At 53.8% G+C, this 23,298-nt stretch overlaps 3 protein-coding genes across 6 annotated transcripts in view; 1 reads left to right on the top strand and 2 right to left on the bottom strand.

Moving 5' to 3' along the window:
* SORD (sorbitol dehydrogenase) overlaps nt 1–23,298 on the bottom strand; it is a 341,031-nt gene that overhangs the window by 99,454 nt on the left and 218,279 nt on the right. The window lies entirely within an intron of this gene.
* Nucleotides 822–14,151, top strand: OAZ2 (ornithine decarboxylase antizyme 2). Its single transcript, XM_061447402.1, is given in 6 exon segments — nt 822–841; nt 4,314–4,389; nt 4,391–4,471; nt 9,600–9,775; nt 11,561–11,646; nt 13,781–14,151. Coding segments are annotated over 6 exon segments (573 nt in total). The 3' UTR covers nt 13,915–14,151.
* The window catches only part of ZNF609 (zinc finger protein 609), a 69,039-nt gene continuing 62,024 nt past the window's right edge, over nt 16,284–23,298 (bottom strand). For 3 of the 4 annotated variants that reach the window (XM_061447412.1, XM_061447415.1, XM_061447413.1), the window contains 6 exons: nt 20,631–22,980; nt 19,974–20,340; nt 19,634–19,809; nt 18,855–19,071; nt 18,610–18,679; nt 16,284–18,471 (listed from right to left, as the gene is read on the bottom strand). In XM_061447412.1, the coding sequence (XP_061303396.1) occupies nt 18,465–18,471; nt 18,610–18,679; nt 18,855–19,071; nt 19,634–19,809; nt 19,974–20,340; nt 20,631–22,980 (3,187 nt within the window). In that variant the 3' untranslated portion in view covers nt 16,284–18,464. Of the gene's footprint in view, nt 18,472–18,600; nt 18,680–18,854; nt 19,072–19,633; nt 19,810–19,973; nt 20,341–20,630; nt 22,981–23,298 lie in introns of all 4 variants that reach the window. The other variant, XM_061447414.1, reaches the window with a different exon arrangement.

Below are 23,298 nucleotides of genomic sequence, written 5' to 3'. Positions count from 1 at the left end.
AGGCCCGGGCCTCTTCCACTGTGACAACCAGTACAGACATGCTTAAGCTTCCCATCACAGTGCTGTCACTTCCCATACCCCCCTGCAGCCCGGGCTGCAGGCTGCCTGCTCCTGCCCTTGCATAGAATCACAGCCAGGTTTGGGTTGGAAAGGACCTTAAAGCTCATCCATTCCCAACCCCTGCCACGGGCAGGGACCCCTTCCACTAGAGCAGCTTGCTCCAAGCCCCTGTGTCCAACCTGGCCTTGAACACTGCCAGGGATGGGGCAGCCACAGCTTCTCTGGGCACCCTGTGCCAGCGCCTCAGCACCCTCACAGGGAAGAGCTTCTGCCTAAGAGTTCATCTCAGTCTCCCCTCGGGCAGGTTCAAGCCATTCCCCTTGGCCTGTCCCTGCTCGCGCAAGGCGCGGTGACGTCACACCGCGGAGCAGGTTTGGAGCGCACTGCGCCTGCGGGACGGGTGGGCGTGGCGCCGCGCGCGCCTTTGTTTGGGGCGGTCCCTTCCCGGCCTGCCCGGCGCGGGGGGGGAGGGGGCGTGCCCGGGCGGAGCGCGAGGGGGGCGGGGCTGAGCGCGGGCCCGCGGGGTCAGACGGAGCGCGGCGGAGAGCGAGGGAGGCGGCGGCGGTGGCGGTGGCAGTGGTAGACCGAGCCGAGCGGGCCCGCACGCACCCGCACGCACCCGCACGCACCCGCACGCACCCGCACGCACCCGCACGCACCCGCACGCACCCGCACGCACCCGCACGCACCCGCACGCACCCGCACGCACCCGCACGCACCCGCACGCACCCAGCGACCCACGGAGCCCAGCGGAGCCGAGGATGATAAACACCCAGGACAGGTGCGGGGCGTCCCCCTCCCTGCCGCGGCCTCTGCGCCCCTCGGAGCGGGCGGGCCCGGGGCGGGCGGGCGCTGAGGCGGCGGGAGGGGAGCGGGCTCTCCGCGCCTCCCCGGGTGAGCCCTTCGCTGCTCCGGGGGGGCAGAGCCCCGCGCGGTGTTCGGGCCCCCCGGGGCTGGGTCTTGCTCGAGGGGGCCGCCCCGGCAGGGAGTCGCTGAGCTCCCTTCTGCTGATGAGCCGTTAATGCCGGGCAGGGCTCGTGCCCTCCCTCCCGCAGTCACAGCATCACAGGATAGTCCGGGTGGAAAGGACCTTAAAGCTCATCCAGCTCCAACCCTTGCCACGGGCAGGGACCCCTTCCACTGGAGCAGCTTGCTCCAAGCCCGTGTCCAGCCTGGCCTCGAGCACTGCCAGGGATGGGGCATTTCCAGGAAAAGGTGCTTCTTCCTGGCACATCGGCTATCACCGACCATGAACTCCCCATTTCTGGGTATTTCTGGTGACCAGATAGTCTTGTGTGTCTGCTCCTTGTTTAGAGTCCCAAAAGTAATTTCCTGACCCTCTGCTATAGCGTGTAGATAAGCACTTGGAGGATGTGTGTAAACAGCGTTGTTTCTTGGCTGCTGCATGTAGGGTAGATACCTGAGCTGCGCTGTGTTCATCAGGCAGTTATTTGCAAGTTGCTCCTCAAATCCGGTTCCTTAATATGTGATTTGCAGTGGCTTGTAGCATAAGATATTATTGCGGGCAAAGTGCAGCAGCATCTTCAGAGCCTGTTTTGAGAAAGGGTAAAAAACCCAAGCAAAACCAGCTTTGCTTCTGTAATGTCAGGTGAGCTGTGTGGATCGTCCTGTCTGATCCAAGTGTTCGCTGCAAAGAAAACCCCCCAAACCCAGGGAAATGTTCAGGTTTTGGGCCCCATGCTGCTGGCTGTTGTGGACTGACAGCAGCGCTGGCCTGGGGCTTGGGTTGCTGAGGAGGAGCCGTGATGGGGTTCAAAAGTTGACAAGTTGTCCTTTGCGCTTCCCAGGGACAGGGCACGGGGTTGGGATTGCTGGAAGCTTAGCGAGTTAAAATTATACACACTGGCTGGAAACCTGTGTGTGCTTCCAGCTCCAGTTTCAGGCTGGACTCGGTCACTGAGAAGCTTTTGCTTGGGAGTTCCTTTGGGGAAAGGCCCTTGGGGATCCAGATGCATTTTCATAGAATCATAGAATGCTTTGGGTTGGAGAGGACCTTAAGATCATCCAGTTCAACCCCCCTGCCATGGGCAGGGACACCTCACACTAAACCATGGCACCCAAAAAACTAATTTTGATCTAAACCAAGCTGCTGGAAAGCAGCTTCTCAGAAGAAGGGCTGAAGGGGAGCACAGTGCTGATTGTTAAGTGTCACATGCCCTGGGGAGCAGAGTAGCGGTGGGCTGCGCGCGCATGGGTGCATGAGGGGATTGGACTTTGCTGGATGCTTGCGTGAACTTCTTCCTAGGGTGTTTCTGGGAGAAGCAAAACCTCTCTTCATGTGTGCCACACACTCAGCCTCCAGTGTTGCCTGGTGGTGCCGTCCTGCATGTGCTGCTCTCGGGACCCTGCCTGGCTGCTGGAGCCAACTTTTGGGGCAGGACAGTGGTGGTGAGGTGAAGCCCCAGTGCTGCAGGCAGAGCTCTGTGGCTGAAGGGGTCTTGTGTTTGACTTCTGCATGTGCCAGAGGAAGCAAAAGTGGGAAGTGTCTGGGACTGCTTTGCATGGAAACTACAGCCTCTCTCTCTTTTTTTTTCTTCTTATTTTGTTTTTTTTCCCACAACTACACTTCATTATCCAGCTTCTTGATGCCTTGGCCGCAAGTCGGAGGGAGCTATCAATAGCACATTGTTGACTGGGGGGTGAGGGAGGAGGGAAGGGAATAACAAAGCTGCCAACAGCTTTCTGGGGGTGGGGAACGGCACAGCAAAGTGCTTTGTCATGCCTCTCAACATCCACTACTACTGAATACACACTGGTCCATTGATAGCCCTGGTCATGCCTGTGGAGGGACTGTATTAACACAAAATGCCACTGAGCATGTGTGCGAAGGGGTTTGCCCTGAGACATCTACACTGCAACTGCTTTGTATCTCTTCCTAGATTATTTAAACAGCCTTTTCTCCAACATGTGCCTGCTGTGGTCCATGGGCGCGCTGCTGAAGAGCCCAGTCTAGCGAACCTGGAGGAGGAGATATATGGAGGAAGAATATTTGTGTTTCCTGTAGGAAGAGTATTTTGGTGTGAGGTGGCAAGCCAAGATCTTAGCAAATGCTGCCTGTGTCGTAACTGTGTTTGTGAGTTATTTTTTGGCATTCAGAAATGCCAAGTTTCAGTAGTCTGTCTGCAGTCTGGTATGGGTTCTAGCAGCACTGTGTAGGCAGTGCAGGTTATTCTGACAGTGCAGCTTGGTGCTTGTCTTTGGATACTTAAGCCCATCTCCCTTGTGGAGAGGGATTAGAATGGAAAAACATTGCCTTGGGAACAGCTGAAATGAGAAGTTTTAGGACAGTCCTAAGTTGTCAATACATCTACGGAGCCTGCCCATCATAGCCTTGTTCCTTGCTCCCTGTGCTTATTGAAGACCCTCACGCTCCCCTTTATTTTGGCGGTGTTTATATAGCTTTGTGTTGACATATTTCATAATGGGAATGCTGGGGAACAACTGGTTTCTCTGGGTTGCTTTTGCAGGCTTTGTTAGAGGAATACCAGTGCTGTGCCTTGCCTCAGCGAAGAGCTTTTGTGGTACTGATAAAGGAAGCAATGCTCCAGAAGTAAAATAATTTGCTTTCATGAACTTCCTAAAATCTAGAGCAGATATTAAAGCCTGTGCTCAAAGTGATGCCGAAAGATCACGTTTAGGACATCCAAAGAAAGTTACAAACTGCAGGGGAAACTTGTTTTCTTGTTTGTAAAAGTAAACCTGTGGGGTGAACTCGTAATGGTTAGAGTTGTAGTGAAGGGTGCTGGTATGATATTTCATTTGCATGTGAAAATGTCAACTCGGATGTTGTAGAGCCTTCAGAAAATATCTGAAGAATCAGCCCTTTCACTGCTCCTGGTTTTGAAAATGTGAAACTTAAACCTCCGTCTGGGTCCTGTTGATCTATTTGTAGATATTTGTCTATAGAAAATGTGTGCTCATCTGGTCATGCGTTTCCAGCCATCTGCTGCTGGCAGCCTTCCAGGGGTCTCTATTAGCATGAGGTTGCTCAGCACTCTCTGGGTTCTTGGCTGCAAACCCCTCCACATCTGACAAACGGCCGCTGGTTCTGACGCGGCTGGGGCAGGGATGTTTTTAAAATGGGTGTCCGGGCACTAGAGCCACAGTAGCTGCCTCTGATGTGCTGTGGAGGGGCAGGGGTACAAGTAGGTTGGGGTAGTGAGGAGCTGTAGCGCCTGAATCGTTGTCCCTGCTAACGTAACCTGGTGTTCTCTCTCTTTTTTTTTTTGCAGTAGTATTTTACCTTTGAGTAACTGTCCCCAGCTGCAGTGCTGCAGGCACATTGTTCCAGGGCCTCTGTGGTGCTCCTGATGCCCCTCACCCACTGTCGAAGATCCCCGGTGGGCGAGGGGGTAGCAGGGATCCTTCTCTTTCAGCTCTGATATATAAGGTGAGAAAGATCTGACATCCAAATAATGACCTGTACCAGTGTGGCAACTGTGTTTGGTTCCTCTTGCAGACTGATGGGAATAAATGCAAATAACTCCTAGGTGATAAGTGGGAGAGCAGTTCATTTTTCAGCAGCCCTGTTGGCAGATCGCTGAGCTGCATGCAGTGCTCTCCTGCTTAAATATCACCTGCCTACTAAGAAACAAGAGACCTTTTCTCAATGGCATGCAGTAAATAACTCCCTAGTCCTTTTCCCAGAGGCTTGTTTCAGCTATTCTGTGTGGAGCCACGTTAATCAAAACATCAAACAACTTCTTGAATGTCTTGCAAAAAGAGGAAGTGGGAAGCAGAAAGGTGAAATGCAGAGAGAGAATGGTTGATAAGCTCCTTCCTGTGCCCTGGTCCGGAAGGTAAAGCTGCACAGAGTAACTCCTGACTCCACAGAAGGGTGAGGCGATAGGAACGTTTCTAGAACACAGGCGCAGGACACGGTCAAAATGTGCCTAGAACACAGGCGTAGGACGAGGGAAGATTGGGAAGGCTTTGTATGTGCAGACTTCCTTAGGATCTGTGTAGCTTGGGTTTTGGCCATCTTCATGCCTCAGGACCTTTCCCTTTGGATAAGGAGACTGGGCTCTTGGTTGCTGTAGAATAATTGGCACTCGTGAAAATTTGTGTTGTGTTATGGTGGTGCACATCTGGCTGCCTTCTGGCCAGGGGCTGCTTTTCCACATGCTGGGGAGTAAAGTGCTATCAGCTGAGGTAGCCTAAACTTATGCTCAGCTTGCAAATTTAGCTGTTCAGATAGGAGTGTCATCATAGGTGTTAAGACTTGATTTTTAATTACTCTGTGGGAGGCACATAGACTTCATGTGATAAAAAGATAAAGGCCCTTTTGGGTCACAGCTACCAAAGTCTCCTCTTGAAATTCATGAGCATCACAGACCTCACATCTGCTTTCAGAGGAGTTTTATTTCATGCAGCCTTGGTGAATTATCACATGCCTCACCTCTACTTGCCTTGTGAATAAATGTCAATCTCTGTGGTCTCCTAATAATATCAGCTTAACGCTATTGAGTTGAATTGTCACAGATGTTAGAGGGGTATGAAATCCAAAGAAGCAGCAGAGCACAAGGGGCTTCCTGTCAGGTAAAGATGATGCATAAATAGCTTCAAGAGGGCTCAGAACAAATGATGAATTCCCTCTGGGTGGAAGGGGACGAGAAATAGGTGACCCTGCAGCCTCAACTCTTGCAGGCCTGCTTTGCCAAGCCTGGCACACACAGCAGGCAAGGTCCAAAGGCAGAAACAGTGTGGAGGAAAGAATCACGGTTTGGAGACTTTGAAGTGTTTGATTTTAGCATGGCCTTGAATTTGCACAGAAGCTTTTGGTGCTGGCCTGTGGGCAGGATTTGCTGCCTGTGAGGATGTCATCTAGGTAGCTGCATCCCAGAAATATGGATGTCATTCTTCCTGGGTGTATTGCTGTCAAAACCTAGCAGAATCTGTCAGAAAATCATCCCCTTCTGTAGCTTTGCTCATCCCAGACCAGAGTGGGCTGTATTGCCCAATGATTTAAAGTCAGACCTCGGGGGTTATCAGGCCTCTCCCTGCTCCCCTCAGTCATCAGCTCAGTTGAGGGGTGCTGTAGTTACAGCAGGCTGAACTTTGCAGCCAACAAGCTTCAGCATGACATAGAAAGGTACCTGGACCCAAAAAGCGTAAGTCCTTTTTCCAGTGGTATCAGCTGGTGTAGCTCAGGGAATGACCTTTCTGAACAAGCCTGCCTCCTTCAGAGCACACAGCACAGCACTCATGTACAACGGTGCTGTAAGTTCAGCAGCCAGGGCTCCCAATAGTTGTTATTTTTGTGTAAGAGACGTAACACTCAGCCCTTGGTCAGGGAAGCTTTACCTGAGCTGGGAATGCTGCACAGCCGGGACGGGCTTATGTGAAAGGACGTGCAGAGGCTTGCAGGCTTGGCAGGAGGCTGCAGGTGAAGCACATGCCAGCAGGAGGCTGCTTACGCTGGTCTTCCAGTCACTTGGCTATGGCAGATCAATAACATCCTTTCTTCTTGCACTGCCAACACGTAGGGGCCTCCCCCCATCCCTCTTGGAGCATCTGAGGAGCGTAGCTGGGTTGGAAAATATTGTGCTCAATGAGTTGTAAGCAAGTGGAAGCTGGTCTTTGTGGCTTTACCTCACTGAGCTGGAGCTGAGGGCCAGCAGGGCGGTGGTTTAGGTGCTGGGTATAGAGGAGAGTCTGGTGGGATTTTTTTTTTGCCCGCAATAAGGTGGTGGTGGGATTTTGCAGGGGTGAACTAAAAACTGAACATTTGTTGTGTAAAACAGATTTTGCTTTGAGCAGCTTCCAAAGAATTCTGGGCTGCTGCTTCGCAGGAACAGCTTCTCTCCCCAGCATCTCTAGGCATTTCAGTGCCTAGAAATAAAATATCAGCTGCCCCAGACAGGATGTGTAAACGTAATTCCCACTGAACCAGGGGAACTGGTTCTGTTAATCTCTGTGGTTGTGCTGCCTTTTCATGGGCTGTTGCATTAGGAGGCTCTTAAGTGGAAAAACCCCTCTAGGTTTGAAGTGCAGGGCATAACTTCTGGTGACAGAAGGGCTGAGCCAGGAGGCTCGGTAAGCTTTTCCCCTCCTATTGCAGGCTGCTGCCAGTCTTTCCACACAAATGCATGCGTGTGCCTCCCCCTCCAATGTGTCAATCCCAGCCTGCTTTTCTCAACTTCCTCACCCTGTTTTTGTTTTCACGAAGTGTAAGAAAAGAAGCATCTGTGAGCTTTTCTGGAGAGAAGGATCTTTTCTGAAACAGAGACATTTTCTGCTTGGTAACAACAACTGTAAAAGGCTCCTATGAAGTCACTGCTGAAGGATGTGCGTATAATCCCCTTGTTTTGGGTTTTAAACACACGTCTGTAATGCAGAGCTCCCTCTGGGCTCAGATCTGCAGGTGCTGCTGGCTCAGCTGCAGTCTGACTTCATTTGAGAGCTGTTGGTAGGTTTCTCGGTGTGCTTGGCTTAAAACTAGTAAAACCTGGCAGTAGATGCAGCCATGAAAACTTCTTTCAAACTCGATGAATAAACTTATTTCCTACAGGATATTTATTCTGTTGAAGTGTAAACTTGTTTTTCAGCTAAGCTTTGTGGGCTTTAAACAAACGGCAGCTTCCTCTGCTCTGGTTACCGAAGCCAGGCAGTTCCTCATCTACATGCTTTTGATGGCAGCTTTAACACACTTGATGGCTTCTTCTTTGTCACAATAGTCAAGCTAAGAAGGATCTATTTTAATACACATGGTAATAGGAATTAAAGCACTGGGACATGGGCTTGAGGAGCCTGGAAAAGTTCTTGGTGGTGTTTTGCTGAACCACTTGCTGGTCTTTCAGCAATGCTCACGCTGTCAGAGATTAAAACACCCATGAGACAACATCCACTTGGAAAGTGGCGACGCTGAGGAGTCCTTTCACACTCTGCCCATCTTTTAAATGCTGCTTCACTGCAGATCCAAACTGGCCTGAGGTTTCTCTGCTGTACTGACTCTGTGCGTGGTTTGGTCAGAGATGAGTGTATTAAAACTCATCTGGTGAGGTGCTGCCTCTGCAGTAGTGTCACTTGTGTCATGGTCAGTCCAGCTGGTCACCAGCAGATCAGAGCTCACAAGGAGCTGCTGAATTAATAACCCTGTTACAGTCAAATGCCTGAAGACTGGACCTAATGCCCTGATGGGCTGAACAACCTCGGTCCCACCTGTTGGTGCTGTTGAGGAGAGAGGGACATGTGGCCTTCCCAGGTACTCCTGTTACTCAGGAACGGATATCTGCTTTTGCAATATCTGCTTTACTTCTGCCCTTCAAAGCTGTGCAGGTGACTTTGTAAGTGTAAGTGACTCGAGAGGCATGAGCCTGTAACCGAGCAGATGGGAAGGGTTCAGCTTCCACTGCAGTTGACAACGTTAACTCAGGAACCTAATGAATTCCTTCATCGTTTCACTTGGGCTCTTGGCAGTGAAATGTGGAAGTAGTTTACTGGGTAAGGCAACTGCCTGCAGAAATTGTCAGGAGAAGGAATGGAGTTTTAACCACAAAATTGTTTTCTAGGAACTGCTGGGCTGAATCTGAGGTGCTCTGCATGCTTGGCATGCTCCTTAGAGCAGTATTGGAGAGGGACATGTACATTTGTGGTCTCTGGAAGAGACCTTCTTACAATCTTCAAGTCTCTGTAGCTTCTCTCTGTTTTGGGATCCTCTCAGTGCTGTGTATTTTCTTCCCTTATACCAGGAGACAAACCATTTGCTATTCCAGTTGGTTGTAAAATGTGGGAAAGCAATTTGTGGTCATTCCTTAAACAAAAAGGCCATTGGGGAGATTGGGGAGACAATGAAACTGGTGAGACTGCGGCAGCAGATGCTCTTCCAGCTTGTGGTTCAAGTTGTGTTCTTTGAAGGGTAGTTCATGAACCGCCCTTCAAAGATGTGGATGCAACCTCAGTGAGGATGGACTGTCATTAGCCAGAAATCTAATGTAATGTAAATATGCAAAATTACGTTCCCTTGAACAGGAAAACACGACTAGAAAATCACACTGAGGTCTCAGTACTTACTGTGGTGTGTATCTGAGCCAGCAAAAGGGAAAGGGAAAAGTACGGTGTTCTTCTTAGTAAAGCTGTAACACCATTTATTTTGCATTTGCTCTCTCTAGTTACACTCCCCTGGCTGTTTAATATGTAGGGCTTTACTTTTTTTTTTTTGTTCTTTATTTCTGTATTAGGTTAAAATGGAAGCAAGGTATTACAGGTTGTCCAGAGCAATACCTCTTACCCACTTAAACACTTGTTTAGAGCTCTGAGACTTGGACATAAGCTTACATCAGACTGTGCATACCCTCATGAGCTATGGTGAGTCTCACGGTATGAATTTTAGTGATAAAACTGTGGACACACACCAGTCTGTATGGGCTCGTCCCTTGTCAGGAGGGTGCTCCCATTGAGAACAGTCCCTCTGTTTGCTCTTCAAGTGTGATCACTCACATTTTTTTGTCTACAATTTCATGGATAGTTTTCTTTAACTCTAAAGCCTGTTTCATGAGCTCTCCTCCTCCCCTGCCCAGGACGAGAAGATCACTGTTAACCAAGATGTCCCAGTGCACGAAGGGAAGCCTCATATTGTCCACTTCCAGTACAAGGTCACAGAGGTGAAGACCTCCTCCTGGGACGCAGTGCTCTCTAATCAGAGCCTCTTTGTGGAAATCCCTGATGGATTATTAGCTGATGGGAGCAAAGAAGGGTAAGTTCAGGATCCCAGAGCTGCGTCTGAGGCTCCCAGGCAGCAGGACTGTGCTTACATGCATGATGCTGTGCATGCAGGGAGAATGGGCTCTATGTACAGCAGCTCTGTTCCAGGTTTGTGTATGTGTGTCCTTACTCCCTTGTCTTCAGAGAGCTGCCCTCCTGTTAGTCCTCCATACATTTGTTTTTCTCTCCAGTGATATTTCAGATGGGTTACTGGTTTTTGAGCCTCTATGCTAATGAGAAATAGTAAATGAACAGAGTGATTCTTTGCGTACTTGGGCATGGAAAATCTACAAGCTTTTTCCTGAATTTTGGGGGATTTATTTTATTTTTTTTCTGCTGGCCACTTGGAACGCTTGTTGCCAGCTTATTTTGGCAGCTATTTCCTCTCTTTCAGGGGAAAAAAAACCAAACCCAAAACTCCATTTTACTGATGCTCCCCTTCAGTAGGTGGATCTTTCCTGGAGTCCTGCCACACAGGCGCTGGGCTCTGCCAGAGCCTCTGATTTTTCTCTGTTGGCAGAACACAGCAGTGTTTTGTCCAGACAGCTCTGCTCTGGGAAGTTTGTGTAAACGCAGCTTCCAGAGCAGCTCCTTCCTGCCAAGTGCTTTGCCAGAGATCTCCACTGGCGGGAAGCGCTGTAGCGTGGATGTGGCTTTACTGGATTCCTCTGCAGAGCGCTCTGAAGTCCTCCTAAATCTCCAAATAGGCTTCAGCTGTAAATGACACAAGCTAATTAAGAAGACGCCGCTCGCTGGGCACCTTCCGCAAGTGACGGTGGTTTTGCTGTTTCACACTCGTCGCATTTTACTCAGTCTAGATAAATGTTTGTGTCATTTCTTCATCCTGTAACGCTTGGAGCTGTCCAAGGGCCCATTCTTTTGCGAGTGGGTTCTTCTGCGAGGGTATTTAGACACCTGTGTCGTTATGACTTAGCGCTCAATTTTGCCAGACCATTTTTAGCTAGGTAAAACAGCCTGGCAGAGGCTGTAACAGTTCATTACCACATGAACAAACGCAAATTGAAGCTTCCTCGCTGCACCCCAGGCTTGCTGACTGCTCTTCAACTAGATGTCAACTGAAGCCCTGTTTGTCACTGCTCTAGCAGCCTGCATCCTAGCTGGTTCGAGGCCAGCAGTGACAGCGATGGTTCTGCCATGCTGATTGCTAGGGCTTGGAGAGGGGTTCGAGCAGTGTTGCTTCCATCAGGAGGTGGCAGAAGTACTTTAGCTGGAAAGAGGGAAGCGTGGATTCAGGGAAAACCAGGTGTGCCATGCAGCTGATGTGCCCAAGAGACCGCTTTGTCTGCACACGTGCTCCTTCAGTGGTGGTTTTCTTTGCTCTTCTGCCTGGCAGGAGCTCATTTTTTGATGTTTTTTTTTATCCCTTCCCATAAAGCATAAACCTCACAGACCCCCCTGTGCATGTTGCCAGCGGAGGGGCTGTAGCCTGGCTCAGATCTGCTGCGATGTTCAGCTCCCCACGTACGAAGGCTTCTGTACAAAACCACTGAGTGGTGGGGACCGGCATTTGTGCGCACTGGCGCTGGCCAAGGACAGCAGGTTGGGTGACTTGGTGTGAGGACAGCTCTGGGTTCTGCAGGGGTGGACAGCAAAGCAGGAAGCCCATTGTTTCAGCACCCATTGTTCGCTGGAAGGGGGCTGTAAACAAGTGATCTTGCTGCCTTGAAAACATCCAAACAGTTGATAATGCTCAGAGGCTTCCTCAGGACAGGACTTCCTATGGCTGATGTTCTTTTGTCTTCCTCCTCCTTGGCAGGTTATCAGCACTGTTGGAGTTTGCTGAAGAAAAAATGAAAGTGAACTATGTCTTTATTTGCTTCAGAAAAAGCAGAGAAGATAGAGGTGAGAATCCCCCCCACTGTCGGGTTTGATCCCTAGATCCACTGCTGAAGCTGTGGTAATCCCAGGGCAGGGCTCTGTGGGATGCTGCCTATTGCAGGAATTGCCATATGCATAATTGTCATGGTGTTCTTACAAATCAGAAATGGTTTCTTGTGGAGGAAATCAGCCCTTTCTTGAGACTGAAGGGGAGGGAGTATTTTTGGTTTCTCCAGCAGATATGCTTTGCTGTCCTGTCATTAAATTACTGCTAGTACTGTCATGCTGAAAACTGCTCCTGAATTACTTGGAGTATTTTCTTGTCCAGAAATTGGTTAATCTGTCTCCTTTGGTAAGGAGTGAGGGTCTCTTTTTGGACCAGGTTTTTGTGATTGGAAGGAGAAATGGGAGAAGTTGTTAAACGGGATAAAAAATATTTATTTCCCATAAGTGGTTTATGGAAAACATAGAATCATGGTGAGGTCCCAGGGAGGGACCTCAAGGAAGGGACCTCAAGGATCATCTGGGCCAACCTTTCTAGGCAAAGCATGACCTAGACTGGATGTCCCAGCACCCTGTCCAGCCCTGTCTTAAAAAGTGTCCAGTGCTGGAGTCACCTCTTCCTTGGGGAGTTTATTCCAACAGTTGGTTGTTCTCATTGGGAAGAATTTTCCTCTAGTGTCCAGTTGGAATCTCCCTGGGAGGAACTTGTGCCCATCACCCTTCATCTTTTCCATGGGACTCCTTGTGAAAAGGGAGTCTCCATCTTCTTCATAGCTACCCTTAAATACTGGACTGGTATTTAATGAACACTTAGAGCTTGCTGCCCTGAGGTTTATCTCCTTTTAAAAGATCTCCCAGCACTTTTTTCCCTTCCTAGATTTAAAGGTAATCCTGACCCTGGCTCTAGATGCTTATGGCTTAAGGGGGCTGCATTAGGAGCTAAAGATAGCTGTGTTGGATGAGTGATTAGCTGAGTTGGATGAGCACGGAAGTTTGAGGGGATTTGTGGTGAGGTACCAAGCTATGGATGTGTCACTTTAAATCTTACCAGATGCAGGCTGATAACCAAGTAATTGCCATGGCAGAAGTAATTCAAACCTGCATTCTAATTTTCCTCTGCTGCTTCACAAGCTGCACTGTCTTCTGAAGCCTGTTCGTGGAGCTGAGCTGAGCTGTGCTGAGCCCAGGAACACATCAGGCCATGTTGTGATGCCAAGACTGATTTTCAGATTAATCTCCTGCTGTAATGTCACAGTGTCATGGGTGGCATTGGTGACCTCCACGGTGCCTGCTCACAGGAGCTGTCTGATAATGGGGTTTGGTTTTAAAAACAGGCTCTGTGTTGCTCTTGGACCTGGCCTGTTAGACTGGCATGCTCCAGATCCTGGGCCCTCATCTGTGCAGTTGAAATGAGGTGCTCTCTTGAAAGCAGGTATCTGGGAGCTCCCCTGGAGTTCAGTGTCTCGGAGCTGACCATCAGAGGGTGCCGCAGAGATTCAGTGCTGCACCGGGGTAACTTCCACGGGTCACAGGGAAGTGATGCTTTAGCACACGTGAGGACGCATCCCGTCATTGTGTAACTGCGACCAGGGGTGTGGGGTCTTCTGGACTGACCCTGTGCTCGGTTTCTGTGCATAACCCATGGTGGCTTTCCTGGGGGACCGCACCGAGCTGGGCTGGGCTGTCCGGAGTTCTACTGAGCTCTGGGTCCTCACAGAGCAAATGTCTACCGAGACCCCGAGTTTGCTGCTGTCTGACCCACTTTTAGGGCTCAAGGGGTGCAGGACCCACCTAAGTATAGAGTAAGGGCTGTGACATGCTGCAACCACCATGTGCAAGAAAGTGGGTCTGTGGCTGCTGCAGGTAGATAACTAAACCATTGCTGTTCTCAGAGGGGATGGAGGAGCCATTGCAGGGTAAACATGGACAAACCTGCTCTGCTGCATAATTAAAATCCCCTTTCCGCTTAGGAACAGGTGTGATGAATGCAGGAGGAGACCCAGCCTCCTATTCGAGGGGCTGTCACGTTAAAATAGCTTCTTTCTTTGCAGGAAGCTCTGGATGCCCTTTCAGAAGGTGCTGACATTTGTGGCTTTTAGGGTGACAGGTAAAGAGGATTATTCCTGGTAGTAACAGATTTCCTTCTCTTTGGTAGCTCCTCTCCTGAAAACATTCAGCTTCTTGGGCTTTGAAATCGTGAGGCCTGGTCACCCTTCTGTCCCGTCGCGGCCAGACGTGATGTTCATGGTGTACCCCCTGGATCAGAACTCTTCCTCTGATGAAGAATAGCTGCAGCGGGGAACTCCAGTGTGACCTGGAAGTGCTGTTGAGGGGAGAGAGGGTTCAATCTCCTTTCTTGATGAAAGGGAAAAAAAGCTTCTGTTGGACTGAAACTGCATTTTTCATTGTTAGATTGGCCTGTGTATCCTCAGAGTTGACTATCTCATTGAAATGTGTTGCCTAGAGAACTATATATACACACATGTAATCACCAAATAGTAAATGGAAGATGTTTATGAACTGGCATAGGAACTCCTTACGTGCAGCTGTGTGGTGTGTTAGCCCCGCGGCGCCTGGTTCCCCGGGCCGGGTGTGGGGAGCACAGCGGTAGGTGCAGCACCGACTCCTTGACTTCTCTAATCTGTGTTGGTCCTTCCCCGGTCACCCGATGTGTGCTCATCTGACACACCACATTGTGACTTTTCACTCCAGACTCTTAAGCAGGAGGCATGTTCTGGGTGTCAGGCAGGTGGAGGAGACGTGCTCATGCCTACCCTTTAACACTACATTAAACCCCCCGTGGGTCTCCGCTTTGGGGCGACCAATGCTGTTTTAACTGGTCTAACCTTTTCTTTCTCCCCAGCCTCCCCCCCCGCCCCCCCCATCCCTTTTAAACTTCTTGCTCTTCCAGCTTTTGTTTTAAGCAGTCTTAGCTCTGTTCAATGTTACCACTGCACTATCACAGTGTTCAATAAAGGGGCATTCCGATGAACTTCACACAGCTGGGGCTGCTTATTTGAAAGGAACAGAACTGCTGGTGGGCCCACAGCGCTGCGGTGGCCTCGCAGGGTCAGGCGAGGGTTTGGAGCAACACCTCTGCTCAGGGGCAACATTTCTTCCCTGCCTGCAATGTGATGGGCCAAAGAGCTCAAGCCTTTACCCTCTGCCCAGGGCCGGGTGTGGACCAGGCCCGTTGCCATCACCTCTATTCTCCCTCCTCACCTTTCCAAAGAGATGGTCTCAAGACTTGAGATGGAGCTGGCGGCTGAACCCAAACCAAAGGGTGTTGTGCTTGGGGACTGGTGTGAACAGCAGCTCTGCTGGCTGCAGTGGGATGTGCTCCCTGTCCAGGGCCTCTCCAGGGATGGAGAGATGGGGTCTGGTGCCGGCATGTGCTTGTGTTTCAACCTTGCCCCTTAGCTGGAGAGTGAGGTTGTGCTCTTGTGCCACAGGTGGGATGGGGGTGGCTTTCTTGGGCAGGCCATGCAGGAAGGGTGTGCTTCTGCACTGTGCCCCGTGGTGAGCTCTGCCTGGCCTGGCTGCTTGTGTGTGTGTGAAACTGTCCCGTGTGCTGTGTTGTGCTCTTGCCCTTGTGGGGGGGGTGTCAAAAGCTGAAGCCGAGCCATTCCATAAAGGCCATGGTCAGTGCGTTCTGTCTGGGGGAGAGAGGTGGGGCTGGGATGTGAGTTTGTGTGAATAAATCATCTTAAAGTCTGTGTCTCTCTTCCCCTCCTTCCATTCCAAAGAAAGCAAAGGGCTTGTGGCTCTAATCCCTCCTCAGTGGGGCATTAAATCCTAAATCTGGTGTAAAATGAGAGGCTGTACTGCTGAGAACACCTCAGCCCCAGCTGTCCTTGCTGCAGGGAATGTATGGGGACAAATGAGACCTTGCCCCTGTTCCCCACCTGAAACAGTGGTGCCTGGTTCTGGCTTTTGAAGGGCCAAGTCTCATCCCTTCCCTTTCCCTGGGCCTCCCTGGGTGTTCCTGTGAGCTCTAGGGCCCTGCTCCTGCCCTCTGCTGCTCTGGTACAATGTACTGGTCAAGTGCAATGTGCTCATCATGGCAGCTTGGAGTGAGGAGGAGCTCCTGCACTCACTGATACCGTGCAGGTATGGAGCCACGTGCCAGTCATTGTCCTGGCCTGGCTCACGCACGTGTGGGCAGATGAAGAGGTCTCCCATCAGCATCTTCAGCAGCTCCCTGCTGAGGCTCCAAAAGGCACTTCTGGTTTCTCTGCGTGCTGGCTCTTGCATCGAGGTTGGGGGAGCCAAGCCAAGAAGGAGCTCTGTGGGGAGGCCGGGGGTGGCTGTCCCTTGCTGGTGCCCAGAGCTTCAAGCTTGGGGCAGTTCTGACCCAAACTGTCACACAGAGCTCGGTTGCAGTTTCCCTGTGTGAGACCATGGATGCTGGTGGCACAGCACTGGGTACAAGGAAGAGGCTGGGTGCTGGGGGGCAGAACCTGCTGCCCCACTCAGCCATGGTGGCTGCAGACCCATGAGTTCAGCATCAGGAGCAGCAACTGTTTCAGCCCTTGCAGCTGCAGCAGAGACAAGGACACCATCCCATAACCCCACCCCAAACAAAAATCACTGGCTGCAGCTGTGGGGACAAAGGACCAGAACTGGGGCAAGCAGGAAGAAAAAGCCACCCTCACAGGTTTGTGATTGTCTCTTAAAAAGATTTATTCTCTCTCCTTGCCCAAATGTACAAAGGCAAGAAGAGTACAGTTTGTATATATATATATTTATATATATATATATAAAAAAACAAGGAACTTGGTAATAATGTACACTTTACAGAAGGGCAGAATCAGGAAGACTGAAATGAAACCCAACACAGCAACGCCAATGGCAACGAGCTATAAACACCAACAGTTTGACGCCCTGGCTGGCCGCCTGCGGGGCCCGGGGGGTTCTGGGGAGAGGGGACCCCCCCAGCAGGGGCTGGGCTGCACCCCCAGGCACGGACTGACCAGGAGAACCCAGAGAAAGCCAAACCTCAAACCTATTCTGCATAAACCGCTGCTTCATTTAACACCTAAAGGGAGACGTAACTGGGACCCAATTGGGAAGGTGGGGAGCCCCCCCCCGGCCCCCTTCAACTGCCAGCAGGGGCTGTGGCAAACCCAACACCCCCAGTCCTGCTCAGGCACCCATGCCCATGTTGCTGCCGGCTCTGCTGGAGCAGCCGAGCTGGAGGTGGGAGCGGCTGGCAGGCTGCTCCTCTGCAGATGGGGTGTGGGGCTCCCCCAGCACCCCCAACCTGGCCCGGTGGCTGCACCAGGATCTGTAACGGGCGCGGGGGGGTCGAGCCACTGCCCTGTCCCCAGGAGCCGGCGGGGCCACACAGCCCTGTCTCCTTGCACAGACACACAAGTGTGGAACTACAGTGCGTCGAACAAGGAGAGCCGGCTGGGGCCACTGCGCTGTCGGGCGCCCCCAACCAGGGCCGAGACCAGTGAGTGCCTCCTTTCCAACTGGGTAATGGGATGGGGGAGAACTGGGGAAAGAAAACAAAACCCAAAACAACAGCTTTCAAACAATTGCTTTTTACAGTATGTACAGAGCCCGGCGGGCAGAGCATCCCGGTACAGCAGCCCCAAGGGGCCGGGTGCGACACGGACACACGCACACACACAACCGAGACCCATGGGCCCCCGTGTCCCCCGGCCGGGCAGCGGGGAGCGCGCTGCGGCAGCCCGGCTGTGCGGGGCCGAGGTAGAGCATCGGCCCGGGGAGAGCCGCTCTGGGGCTGGAAGCAGAGGACCAGAAAGCCCCTGTCCTTGGGCACTGGGGAGCAGCCAGGAGCAGAACCAGCTTCCTCCAGGGCCTGGAGCCCCTGCACGAGGCTGGGGGAGGCCTGGCAGGGCCCAAGTGCCTCTGGCAGAGCCTAAGTGTGCTTGCTCCTTGCTGGGCTCTGCCTGTGGCCTGGGAAGCGCTTCAGACACACAAGGTGGGTGTGAAGAGGAGCCACAGCCTTGTGCCCCCCCTCGATGCACTGCCCTGGGGCTTAGGGAGCACTTCCTGGGGTTGGGGGCAAAGGCTGGGGTGTGCAGACACAGCTTGGAAATCAAGTTAAAAGCCTCAGGCATGAGCTGCCAGCAGGTCTGGGCTGTGCAAGGCACAGGGAGGAACCCTGCAGCCGCCAGCCCTGCAGAGCCCCACTCACCCTGGGCAGGGGCTGCTTCATGGGGACCGAGCACAGCCCCAGATCCCCTGACCCACACAGGCACGGAGCAGCGGGTGCTGTGGGTGCGAGGATCAACAGTGCGACGGGGAGAGGCTGCACCCCACGTGCAGCACGTCCCCGTGCCCCACGGCAGCCTCGGGCCAGGCTGACACCTGCCCTAGCCCCACAACACCCACCTTGGCTCCACATGAGCCAGCTCTTCCTTTCCTGAGACCTCCCGGCAGGCTTGGCCCCACATGCCAGCCCCAGTGAGGAGCACGGAGCAGGCAGTGACCCCACCAGGCCCTGGTCCCGTGGTGCTCAGCCCCATCAGAGACACGGTGGGGTCCCAAATCCATCGAGAAACCTCAGTGCTTCCGTTTCCTCTTCATATGCACCAGGCAGGCGAGTCCCCTCCAGCGCCAGTGCCCAGTAGAATAAATATTTCTGCAGGTACCAGCTCATCCGCTCACCAAAGAGGAGGGTGCAGAGGGGGAGTCAGTGTGTGTCCAATGGGGTGTGGGAGGGGAGAAGACAGAGTCTGCCTCGGATCACGGCAGGAACGTCAAGCAGAACAATTAACACCATTCAACTGATGTCTAAAGGAGTCTCCAGCGCTTCCCCATGTGAGCCAGTCACATGTCTCGTACAGCCCAGGCGTCCCAGCGCATCACGTCCTGCCACAACCCAAGCTCAAGTCAGCTCCCACAAGCCCAGGGGGGACGGGCAAACCCCAAACCCTCTGCCCAGGGCAGCCCCTGCGCACCCAGCCCCATCCTGCCGGTGCTGCAGGAGCAGAGCCTTACCGTTCTCACCTCCGGGGAGGCGGGTACAGGGAGGGAGCGGAGCCTTGCTGGCTGGCAACGATGGCTGTGGAGGAGAGACCTGCGGAGGAGAACCTGAGTCAGGAGCCAGCAGCGCAGGACGGGCACCCGGCCACGCCAAGGGCGCGGGACTGGGGCAAAGCAAAGCTCAGCACAGGGGCTCACGCTGCCCAAAGGTGGCTCCAGTTCCTCCCCGGCCCCCCGCGCGGTGCCGCGGTGCAGGGGGAGGCTCTCACCTGTTGCATAGGGCAGGTTGTACTGCGCCGGCAGCAGCGAGTACCCGAGGTGGTGGTGGTGGTGGTGCGTTGAGAGCAGGCGCTGCGATGGCGACGTGCGTGGCCGGTCCGTGCTCCTCTCCCCGCCACCGCCTGCCCCGACACTGCTGCAGCTCCCGCCGCCCCCCACCACCCCGCAGCCGCCACGGTCCCGCTCCTGAGACGTCTTCTCACTTATCTGGAGAGGAGAAAGCAGACGCTTGTTGAGGGCCACTGCCCGTGACCCCGGGGCGGAGGGGAGCACTGGACCCATGCCGGTGCTCAAGGCTGCCCCATAGGGTGATATTCCCCCCACCTTCAAGTAAAGGCTCCCCACAATGCTGCTGGGAGATGACAGGATGGCTGGTGACAAGCCCCAAAGCAGTGGGGAGGATGAAGGTCTGTTTGAGGGCAGCTCTTTCCGCACCATGTCAAAGCTCTGCCTTCCAGCTAAGCCCAAGAGGAGCGCGTGCCCCTGCAGTGCCATGGGATGGATACAGCTCCTGCACCCCCCCACCAGCTCCACTGCTGAGGACGAGTGTCACCTGGGTGCTGCAGGACCTGGAAGAGCCCTGGTGCTTCCCTGGACTGTCCATCCCAGAGGGGTTGTGCTGTGGGATTATTCCACAGTCCCAGGTCTCCTACAGCAGCAGGGATGGCAAAACCCCACGGCAGGCAATGCTGCTTCAGGCTGCTTATCCAGAAAGCACTCGAAGCTCATTAACAGAGATGGGCAAAGCCAGCACCTTCCTGAACCTCACCGTGGGTGATTTGCTCTTGTAGTGGCTGGCATGCTGCTGCAGGATGTCCAGGGCCTTGGACTCTGAGCTGGATTTACAACTCACGCTGGGGCTGGCTCGGGACTTGTCGCTGTCGTCGCTACCAGATGCCTTGCTCCCGTACGGGGAGAAGGAATAGCTGGAGGGTAGGTATGATCCTGGGGGGAGGAAAGAGCAGTCAGGGCACGAGAAGTCTTTGGGTGGCACACTGGGAGCATGTGGCTCTGCACATATGCCACCATGTGCCAGAGGATGTCCCACAGCTGTCCCCTGCTCTGGCAGCACAGGGACAGCCTGGGAAGGGACGTTCCCAGCTCCCTACCTGGGTAATTCTGCATCATGACGGTGGGCATGGCCCGGTAGCTGGGGTGGTTGGGGTCATACGACTGGCTATAGGAGTAGCCGTGCATGTAGGGGATGTAGGACTGATGCTGCGTGAGGGGTGAAGAAACAGGGACATGGACGCTGGGCCTGGGGTCCTTCCCCACCATGCGAGCCTCCTCAGTGGGGGTCAGCTTGCAGTCGGAGCTGGTGCTCTCCTTCCCATCCTCCTTGGAGGCTGCTTCTTTGCTTCGATTTCTTTCTTCCTTCAACTTTCGGTCCCTTTCCTCTTTCCACCGCTCATCCTCCGTCTTGATGTCCGAGTACTTTGCTGGGTACACATAGGTCCACATCCGCGGCTCAGCTTCCTGCAAGAACCAGTCAAGCATCAGGGCAGCTGAATCCCCCAGCCCTGCCGGTCCCAAACCCAGGCTGGATGTGGGGGAGAACAGCAAACCTCGCTCCCCTTCCCCGAGCTCTCCTTGACCCAGTCATGGCCTCCCAGACCCATCCTTTTGCTGGCTCCATGGAGTCCCATCACATGCAGAGGACAACACATGTTCTCTGAGGTGATGGCCCCAGCAACCCCCTGCAGTGAAGCCACAATGAGAGGCTTCTTCCAGTAAGAAGCCCACTGCCGGGCTGGCAGCACCATTACCTGTCTGTACCAGAGCACAGGGTCCACCTCTGCCTGCCGGCCACACTCGGAGCCAGACTTTGTCTCAGCAGCCTCCTTCCCGAGGTGGCTGCTCTCACTCAGCTTCACCTTCAGCCCCTCGGCAACCTGGCTGCTGGGCAGCTTGGATGAGTCCTCCAGCTTGGGGATGATGACGGATTTGGCCATGTCAGGACCTCCCGGCTCCTTGGCCTTGCTCAGACCTGACTTGACGAGGTCGGTGAGGCTTGGGGCTTTGGTCAGCGTCGGGGGCATGGGCGGCTTTTGTTTCCACTCCTCTTTGAGCACTGCCTCCCTCTCCTTCAGGCCCAGCTCTGCCTTCTTCTCCAGCCCTCGCTGCTGCTGCTCCAGGCTCTGCCGCTGCTTCTGCTGCTCCTCGTACTGCTGGCGGTAGGCAGGGTTGGTGCTCAGCAGGTGAGCGTGGTAGCCCTGCTCGTTGTAGCCATAGGGGGGCACATAGGCATACTGGTTGTAGTAGAGGGACTGCATGTACATGTTGGGACGCTGCTGGATGACCGAGGGCTGCTGGCTGGAGCTGCTGAGCTCTGCCTTCTTCTCTTCACAACCTTCACTCTTCACCTTCACCTCCAGGTTCTCCTGCTCCTCGTCCTTCTTTAGCTTCAAGGCCTGTGTCTCAGCTGTGGCCTGGCTGCTGGGGTTCAAGGGCCCTGGGCTTGCCTGGGGGTAGCCAGGGGAATAGTAGGTTTCAAAGCCTTGGTAATAGGGAGATTCTTTGCTCTGTGGTTGTGGGGGGAAAAGAGCTTTTTTGGCGCCTTCCTTGACCAGCTGCTCAGGATCCTTCGCCTTCACGCTCTCCAGCTTGCCCTCCCCATCCTCCCCAGCATCCGAGATGTCTGAGTAGGCCGGGCTGTTGGTTTTCACCGAGCTGGCCTCTGCTCCGTTCTGGGTGACAACGTGCAGGGGGGTCATGGGTTGGGCTGGGTTGGTGTTCTCCAGCCTGCTGGCACCACCAATGGAGGGGCTTGGGGCATTGTCGGTGAAGCTGTAGATTTTATCAGCCTCGGCCTTGATGCTGGCAAGCCGGCTCTGGTGGGGATCGGAGGAACCATTCAGCAGCCCCTCGCCTTTCATTCCCAGGTCACTGGATTCCCCCCGGAAAGGGCTCTTGCCTTCCTCCACTCTGCAGGCTTTGCCTGGAGTCAAAGGGTTTTCTACCTCCTTGGGCTCCTTCTTCTTCTTCTCCTTCTTCTTCTTCTCCTTGGAAGGGGTGAGGGCAGGGTTGACTGCAAAGGGCTCTCCCATGACCGTGGGCTTGGGCTGGATGGGTTTAAGCTGTGGGCTGTTGGGCATGGTCTGGACCACAGTGGTGGCAAGGCCTGTGGAGGAACCAGGGCTGGCTGTAGTCAGGGTGGCTGTCTGAAAAGTGTAAATGGGCTGGGGGGGGATGGCTGGTGCAATGGGTCTGGCAGACTTCAAGCTTTTGGATGGGATCTTCTCTGCCTTAGCACCAGATGCCTTCTTCGACTTGTCCTTATCAACACATCGTTTCTCCAGAGAGTCAAAGTCGTCGTTACTCGTCTCATCAGCCACCGAGGGACCATCCTCAGAACCATCATTGGACAGAGCACCTGGGTCAGTATCTCCTTCCCCACCCAGCTTCTTCTTGCAGGCCATCTTGGCGCTGAACTTGCTGGATGGGGAGGGACTGTGGGGCTCCATCAAGCGCACCTTGGGGGTGGCCGAGCGAGCTGGTGAAAGCGAGCCCTTCTGCGAGATGGTAGCACCGTTGCAGCTCCCCATGTCTGCGTGCAGGGACTGCTCCTCGCCGTACTCGCTGTCCACATCTGCCTCCAGCTTGCTGTCATCGTCCGTGTGTGCGTGGGCCTGATGGTACTTCAGCCCATTGATGTGCTTGTACTTCTTGTTACAGTTGGGGTGGGGACAGTCAATGAGGATGGGAGAAGGGCAGTTTCGGTCGAGCACAGCCGGCTCCACCTTGACCGCAGCAGGTGGCATGGCTGCCGAGCCCATTGAGTTTGTGCGGATGCGTTTGCTGCCCTTGGAGTCCTCCGAGCTGGAGTTCAGCTCCATGTCGGAGAGGGGTTTGCTCTTCCGCTTGGTGACGGAGGAGGGACTGGCCTTCACGTCCTCGGCCGTGCCTCCGGGCGGCGTGCGGTGGTCTGAGGAGTTCTGGCTGCCCCGGCGCCCTTTGCTGTTGGCTCCCGCCCGGGTCTTGCTGCTGTTGCTGGTCCCTTTGCTGTCCGAGGCCGCGGCCGTCTCGTTCACAGGCGTGTTGCTGTTGGGGCGCATGCGCTTGCCCCGGCCCCGGCCGTTGCGCATCTCCAGGTCACTGGTGGGGGAGTCACAGAACCTATGGGAGGAGGACAAGAAGGTTTTAATGGAGACACAGCGGTGCTGGGTTATACTGTCCCCACTGCGTGGTGGTGACCCCCTTCCTCCCCTCTCTATCAATCCAGCAGGCTCACCCCTGCACTGGCCAGGAAAAAAGAACCAGAGGGGCCCATTGCCAAACCCTCAACCTCCTCCAAGACTCCAGGACAAGGCATCCTGTGACCACAGGGAACAAACAGCCGCGGGAGCAGCCCGGCTGGGCAAGGAGGAGATGCAGCCCCCAAAGGCAGCCCCACGAGCACAGGGCAGAGCAGACTGGATGCGGGTGGCTGCGGCT

This window comes from Pezoporus flaviventris, unplaced genomic scaffold (assembly GCF_033815535.1).
Source record: "Pezoporus flaviventris isolate CSIRO_AGI_PZ_B2104156 unplaced genomic scaffold, CSIRO_AGI_Pfla_v1 ptg000006l, whole genome shotgun sequence".
Taxonomy (NCBI): Eukaryota; Metazoa; Chordata; class Aves; order Psittaciformes; family Psittacidae; genus Pezoporus; species Pezoporus flaviventris.
The sequence above is the reverse complement of the archived record's forward strand: the minus strand, read 5'-3'. Positions and strand labels throughout refer to the sequence as shown.